At 33.8% G+C, this 7,743-nt stretch overlaps 1 protein-coding gene across 11 annotated transcripts; it reads right to left on the reverse strand.

Moving 5' to 3' along the window:
• Nucleotides 1–2,642: 2,642 nt before the first annotated feature.
• LOC121228185 (dol-P-Man:Man(6)GlcNAc(2)-PP-Dol alpha-1,2-mannosyltransferase-like) lies at nt 2,643–6,780 on the reverse strand. 11 transcript variants are annotated; one of them, XR_005925723.1, is made up of 6 exons: nt 6,631–6,780; nt 5,830–5,923; nt 4,809–5,026; nt 4,358–4,654; nt 3,719–3,857; nt 2,643–2,833 (listed from the first exon to the last, which is right to left on the reverse strand). XR_005925723.1 is itself a non-coding variant. In XM_041111448.1 (6 exons), exons 3-6 carry the CDS (start codon nt 4,516–4,518, stop codon nt 2,810–2,812), a joined length of 435 nt encoding a protein of 144 aa, XP_040967382.1. In that variant the 5' UTR covers nt 4,519–4,654; nt 4,809–5,026; nt 5,830–6,780; the 3' UTR covers nt 2,643–2,809. The 11 variants fall into 11 exon arrangements, 2 of the variants coding, with proteins under 2 accessions (XP_040967382.1, XP_040967383.1); XR_005925722.1 differs by having other exon boundaries at nt 6,676–6,774; XR_005925725.1 differs by adding an exon at nt 3,079–3,215 and having other exon boundaries at nt 2,643–2,829; nt 5,830–6,768.
• Nucleotides 6,781–7,743: the final 963 nt, after the last annotated feature.

Raw genomic sequence — 7,743 nt, forward strand, 5'->3', positions numbered from 1 at the left:
GATTGTACGACTAAAAGGGTCATTTTGAGAACTGAGGAAGATGAAGAAGTGGTTGTGATTGGAGAGCATCAGGATTATTTGTCTAACGTGATCTCTGTGCTTGCGGTTGAGAAACTAGTCCAGAAAGGGTGTGAGGCGTACTTGGCCTATGTAAGTGTTTCAGATTCTAAGGACTCTTCTGTTGGGAACATCGGAACAGTAGAGGACTTTTCGAACGTCTTTCCTGAAAAGTTACCGGATTTACCACTGCATTGGGGAGTGGAGTTTGGTATTGAGCTTCTTTCGGGTACAGCTCTAGTGTTCATCGCTCCCTACCGTAAGGCACTAAAAGAGCTACTGAGCTTAAGGCGCAACTGCAAGAGCTTCTAGACTGTGGGGTCATCCATCCTAGTGGGTCTCCATAGGGAGCACCAGGTTTATTTGTTAATAAGAAAGATGGGACCATGAGGATGTGCATAGACTACCGACAGTTGAACAAGCTGACTATTAAGAATAAGTATCCACTTCCAAGGATCAACAACTTATTTGATCAGTTTCGAGGGGCTTTTGTGTTATCTAAGATCGATCTTCATTCTAGGTATCATCAGTTGAGGGTTAAGGAGCTGATGTATATAAGACTGCATTTAAGACTCGGTATGGGCATTATGAGTTCCTAGTTATGCCTTTTAGGTTGACGAATGCACCAAACGTATTCATGGATCTGATGAACTGAGTGTTTTAGCCCTATTTGGATCAGTTTGTCGTAGTTTTCATTGATGACATTTTGGTATATTCTAAGATTGAGGATGAGCATGATGAGCATCTTAGACTAGTACTTCAGATTCTGCGTGAGAAGCGACTTTACGCTAAGCTAAGCAAGTGTGAATTCTGGTTGCGTGAAGTAACTTTTCTAGAGCATGTGGTTTCTACTGAGGGGATTCAAGTTGATCCTCGAAAGATTGAGGCTATGCTGGATTGGAAACAGCTTAAGAATGTGTCTGAGATCTGCAGTTTTCTAGGTCTGGCGGGTTATTATCGGCGTTTTGTGGAAGGTTTCTCAGTGATGACAGCATCCTTAACTAAGCTGCTACATAAGAGTGTTCTGTTTATCTGGACTGATGTGCAGTAGGAGAGCTTCGAGAAGCTCAAGACTGTTCTAACTGAGGCTCTGATAGGTAAAAATTGTATGCTGATCTGAAGAGACGTGAGATTAAGTATTTTGTGGGAGACCTTCGTGTTTCTCAAGGTCTCGCCATGGAAGAAGGTTCTGAGGTTCGGTCGCATGTGCAAATTAAGCCTTAGGTTTATTAGACCTTACCGAATTTTGAAGTGAGTAGGACCAGTCTCTTATCAGTTGGAGTTACCTCCAAAGCTAGACCGTATTCATGACATATTCCACGTCTCTATGTTGAGGCGTTACCACTCTGATCCTACTCATATTGTCCCTGTGGAGGAGATTGAGGTTAGGCCAGATTTGACCTTTGAGGAGGAGCTGGTTCAGATTCTAGATCGTGATGTAAAATTTCTTTGAAGGAAGTCTATCCCATTAGTGAAGGTGCTGTGGCAGAATCATAGCATTGAGGAGGCCACGTGAGAGCCTGAGGATGTGATGTGTTAGTAGTATCCTCATCTGTTCTGATTAGGTAAATTTCGAGGCTGAAATTTTCTTTTAGGGAGTAGAGTTGTAATGCCCCAAAATCCTTATTTTTTTGTTTTTATTAGAATGTGACAACAATATCTGTCTGCTTCAGTAGTTAAGTGTTTTGGGTGTGTGTGAGAGGTCCAAAGTTCAAGCCTTATCTTGGGTGAATTTTTCTTTTCTTTATGAATAAAGGCTTAACCTTGCTCAAAGGGTTTAAGTTTAATTGTTTGTAGGTATATAATAGAATGGGCCAGCTGGTTTGGTGGTTAAGATGTGTGTTGGTGTGTTGGAGATTTAGAGTTCGAATCCTTACTTGTGTATATATTTATGTTGATTGCATGTTTACCTAGCGAGGTAAGTTTATGCTTGTCATATGAAATGATTCATGTTTGCACTACAGGAAAATAGACTTTTAGCGGCATTTTTTTGGCCTTTAGCGGCGTTTTTAAGTGCCGCTAGAACTATTAGTGGCGTTTTCACAAGCGCCGCAAAAAAACGTCTCTATAGCAGGTGACACAAAAAATTGCTGCGTTTATTTAAAAAAACACTGCTAAAGACCATGACTTTTAGCGGCGCTTTTTTACAAACGCTACTAAAGACCATGACCTTTAGCGGCGTTTTTTTTACAAACGCCGCTAAAGACTATGACCTTTAGCGGCACTTTTCCCGCAAATGCCGCTAAGGACCATGACCTTTAGCGGCGCTTTTCCCGCAAACGCCGCTAAGGACCATGACCTTTAGCGGTGCTTTTCTCACAAACGCCGCTAAAAATCATGAACTTTAAAAAAATTATTTTATTTTAATTAAATAATATTTATTTTTATGTTAAATATTATATTATGTTTAATTTTTGAAATTTGAACTTTAAACTATATACTTTTAAGGATAAATAAAAAATATTAATTAAATTAAATTTTCTATTAAAATTTAAACTTCAAAACTAAATATAAAAATTAATGAATTTAAATGTAATACATAAACATTGATTCAATATGTAATTTAATACATAAAAAAACACACACAAAGAGAGACACACAAAGTATTACAATTTTTAAAACAAAATTCATCCTGGTGAGAATATAATGCCAAATCATCATCACCTCTCATTGCAATGCCTGCATATATAACTTAGTGAAGTACTTTGATCTTGATCTTGGTTAAGACTTGTTCCAGCAATAAAGAAAATTGTTAAACGGAATCTCGGTCACCTGACTGAGCAAAATAAGGAAATTAGCTATACCATCTACTATAGTGAAAGTGAAATCAGTAAAAAGTAAACCCGTAATAAAAAAACTGATGCTAGGCTAATCGTAAATTCTACTGTCGCTATAAATAAGTGACAGGCATGAGTCCAGTTTCATGTTGATGGACTTGTAAAGGCCTCAAAAAGAAAATAAGTAGCATATATGAAAAAGACAAAGGGTCAAATGAAGGTTAAAGGAGATGTCATGACAAACCTCACTAGATTTGACACATTTTTATCGTTAAAGTCCAACTCTTCCTTCTCCTTATCATCCCTGTAACCTCCATGTTTTAATTATTATGATCTCCAAGACATTGTCATTCACATCAACTTGCACTTAATTTTCAAGCACTGGAACACAATTCAGACATAAGTCCATAAATGAAACCATATTTTCCTACAATTCCTGTCATTGATTATAGACATATCATTTTCTATTCTTCTAGGTCTTTACTCATTCTAACCTATATAATCATTGAGAGTATTCATAATTTATTGAAGCATGAAATTTTTAAAAGATACATCGATTTAATATTTTCAAACAACAAAAATGTTTGCTTTGTATTTCTAGTCTGACTTCCTTTTGGAAGTTAACCTTTAAACTTTCTGTAGAGGATTTATCCTGAGTAGGAAATCATAAGAGCATGGTAAGATAGTCTAGGTTCTATCTATCTAACATGACAATTGCAACAAATGATGGCTCCAAATCGTGAGTCATATAAATAAAACATGTTATGCATAAAAATATGTCAACGCTACATTGCTGTCAAAAAGAAAATTCATTTTTCTTTGTAGGTTCACTAATAACAAAATGAAACAAGGGACAGTGCATCATATAAGAGATTATCCATTACCAGTTCCTGCATCATCATGGTGCTCCAAGATCTTGTAAACCTCCATTGGAGCAACATAGCCATTGATCAATGAGAATGTACGTGAATGTGAGGCACATAATATGAGGCTCAGGGCCACAGGTCTAAGAAATTTGGCCATCTGCGTAAAAATGCGAATACCATTTGAATGAAAGCTTAGTGCTGTAGGCATACAAAATTAAATTGGTGTAGAAGATGCCCACCATAAATATAATAGAATTATCGTAGGGATTATATTTGTCTTGGAAAAGATCAGGAAAACTCTCAATGACAGCAGAAGCAGCAACACAAACAAAAGGGTATATGGGATAAAGAAATCTGAATGACAATTAAATATAATGGACTGTTACAAATCGAAGCAGGCAAGACCGATATTAAAGATTGTTCAGGACACGTAAAGAGACAATGACAAATGTGCTCTGTTTTGTTCCCTTGCAAAACATGCCATTCAAATTAGCCCAAAGTTTTGGACCAAAACAATTTCTGAACCCTCCTTGAAACTTCTAAAAGTCATATATTGGAATGTTCTTTATTAATTTATCTATTTTATGTCAGGGAAAAGCAGGAAACAAAATATAAACAAAATTTGCTAAAGACATTTAGGATAAAGATTAATTGTACCTTTCTTCTTTGTGCGGCTGTAGAGACATAAATGCCATCCATATATAAAGAGGAGAGATTACAATAAGCAAGTCAGGGGCATACTTTTTCCTTGCAATTTGGCAGAATTCCCAGGAAAAGCAAAACAAGGATGAAACAGAAGTTGAAGTTGTTAAACCCATTCCTTATATAAAAAAGTGGCCCCTCAGTCCCATACAAATGGCTCTCGCCACCTCCTAATACATTATATACTAAGAGATTAAAAACATATGATGTCCAGCGTTGGTAGTAGCAGTGATCAATGAGTATGGAGAGTGCCTGGAGAACGAACTTCAATTATTCACAATTAAACAACAAATGGAAAAACTAAATATAAACCAATTGCAAATATGTTAATGTCAAACTCTAAGTTAAGATATCAAAACAATATATCCAGATATAATAACCAAATGGAATGATTAAATTTACTTACAAGAAGAGCTATTGAGGTGACAGCACCAGAAAGAAATGCTTGTTTGAATTGTTTAGCTAAAGAGTAGAAGGTCAGTGGAAGAAATGCCAAGATTGAAAATGGCCAACCTAGGATTACACCCACAGTTGCAACAGCAACAGCCCATGCAGGTTTCTCAAGTAGAAATAACCCTGATGAGAGGCTCATAGCATACATAGAGAATGAACTAGGAAGAAAACCTGGAAAAAAATATCATAGTGATAAAATATAGCAATTTGAGAGAAAGACAGAATTTGTTAGGCATTCTCATATAGCTTAAAAGCACATTTATTGATTACTTTGTTAGAAGCAGCTGAAAGCCTACAACCAACAAGGAAAAGCATGACAAACACTTATATATCATCATTCTGGAGATTGACAAAGGAAGACGGAAAAAACCACTCACTTGTGCTGGCAAAGACCATTTTTGGATTAGTTAAATTAAAGTTTACATTTAATGGAGTAATTGATTTGCAATATAATCACATAGTTCATTTCACGTCCCATCATTCTCAATTCATTCTAGAAAAGAAAAAAGTGAAAACCGATACTTTTTTTTATTTTTTATTTTACTAGTCATATATTTTACCATTCATAGACCAATCATGACAGCAGCAGCTTTATTTATTTTCATTGTTTCCGCAAAGCTTCAAATTGGTCAGGTTATCAAATTTATTTTTTTAAATGCCACCTAATCCATTTTAACAGATCCACCTAATCCGATTTAACAGATGTTCTCTAGTGGTGTTTTTAATGGAATTTTAATTTTAAATAAAAAAGAAGGGATCAAATTTAAAATAAACAAAGAATAAAGCACTAAAAGCATAATTAGACCTCATAAGACCAGACATCAAAAGAAGCAAGTGTTCCTTCCCGTCCCTTGCTTTACCCCCATTTCTACTCTGAGAATATCTTAATAGTTTTGGTTCTCATTTATGTCAAACATCTCAATGAAAATAGTTATAAACCAACAAATGATAGCATATGAAAAACCCGGACGTACCAGTATGAAGATAAATCTCTCGATTCATCTACTTCATGCTTTCAACAGCCAGACATGAAAGTGAACAATTGACTGCTTTCAACACGCAAGCGCCCTTAACAGAAATAGAAATTAACAAAGTTAAACTACAAAATAAATTGTATAGCCGTTGCAACCTTTTATACAACAACAAGAAAAATGTCTCCGGCTAATGATGAGTGAGCTAAAAGGCTGAGAATCTAGATCTCTTTCCCACCAACAGCTAGCAAAAAAACTAAGCAGACCATACATCAATAATGTTGCCCTTTTAGGAAAAAAGAAACATCCTCAATAGCATGAATGAAAGTGAGTTATTTTATAACAGTTGCCATCTTCATTCCTAAACCAGCAAGTCCCTGCAAAGCTCTAGCCCTCTAAAAAGTACAATGTCAAATAATACCAGCAAAAGGAATTTTGTAATTAAAATATGTATGTTCGTATATATTTCTTATTCCTAAACATTCTTCACAAACCACAATCTCAACGTAATAAAACTCTCTGAAAAAGAGTAGCCATCCCAGAAAATGAATCCGCATAAAGCTCCATCCTTTTTAATCCGAATCGTTAATAAAAGCACTTCTGCATCTATAGCTTGGATTATTGGATGAATAATTCGGAGGAACTAAGCAGAACATAAACAATAATAGTCAGCTAAACGAAGTGGCTGCGATACCCAGATGCGTTTTATGGTTTATTCAGTAATAAATCAAGAAAAATTACAAACTTCACGTATAACCCAAAATTGAAAACCCAAAAAAGAAGAAAGTGGAGAGAAGGAAGAACTTGGTTTAGGATTAAAGACGGTGTTTGGTGAGAGAGATAATCTACCACGTATAGTAGTCTCCATGCCTCTCTGACTCTATATTTCCACACACAGTCTCTCCTCACTTCTGTCTAACGAAAAATGTTTTAAGTGAAAATTTAAGGGTTTCAGAGGGGGAAATTTGGGGATAAAACTGCGCTTTTTGTTTTAAGTGAAATGATTTTTTGTGGCGTTTTTATTAAAAACGCCGTTATTGTTAATTTTTTGTGGCGTTTTTGGTAAAAATGCCACCACAAATTATTTCATTTTAAATAAAACGACGTCTTTTTGCTCTATTAAAAGGTTTTTTATTTTATCTGCTAAAAATATTAGTTAAATAATTTTATAAAATATTTATTTTTACTATTTTTTTATAAATTAGTTTTTATAAATAAAAAAATCAAGTACTCTGAAAATAAATATCGTGTATTTTAATAAGAAAACAAATAATTAAATGGCTGTAATTAATTATTAAGTTAAAATTATCCAATGTAAGCAATCAATCTCTCACATATCAAATTTCTATTAAAGATTGAGACGTTAATCATGATTTTATATTATTCTTTTCCGATCTAATCTCCATTTCATTAGATATATTTCTTCCTAACTTAAATATAACTATTTTGCTAAAATTTGATGTGGAATGATTTTAGATTTTGTATTTCATTTTTATTTGTTATAATCTGGTCCTATCCAAAATAGATAGTTACCTATCCATATCAATCTGTTATTTTTTTATTTATTTATCAATTTTTTTAAATCTAATATTTAAATATATCAAATGGTTTAGATTAAATATTTTTATATATAAAAGTATTAATTGATTGTAAAAAAAATTATCATTTAACAAATCTTAAGTAAACCTTAAATCCTAAACCATTTAATATATATAAAGTTTATCTATTATCTCTTAAATAATTTAAACTATAATCATAATTTTAATATATTAAAATTAATATTATCTTTTTTACAATTATATAATAAATTATTTAATATATAAATTAAAAAAATACTAATTAATCTAAACCCTAAATCCCTAACCTCTGACCCCTAAACCTTAAATCATAAAACATAAACCCTTAACCCCTAAACCT

The sequence above is a fragment of the Gossypium hirsutum genome, chromosome A04 (genome assembly GCF_007990345.1).
Source record: "Gossypium hirsutum isolate 1008001.06 chromosome A04, Gossypium_hirsutum_v2.1, whole genome shotgun sequence".
Taxonomy (NCBI): domain Eukaryota; kingdom Viridiplantae; phylum Streptophyta; class Magnoliopsida; order Malvales; family Malvaceae; genus Gossypium; species Gossypium hirsutum.

Excerpts from the sequence above, each read along its gene's own strand:
- LOC121228185 (XM_041111448.1), bottom strand. The coding sequence starts at position 4,518 with ATGGGTTTAACAACTTCAACTTCTGTTTCATCCTTGTTTTGCTTTTCC. Across the intron at positions 4,055-4,357 it reads CAGCCGCACAAAGAAGAAAG|ATTTCTTTATCCCATATACC; the intron begins GTACAATTAATC and ends ATTGTCATTCAG. Across the intron at positions 3,858-3,939 it reads ATAATTCTATTATATTTATG|ATGGCCAAATTTCTTAGACC; the intron begins GTGGGCATCTTC and ends ATTTTTACGCAG.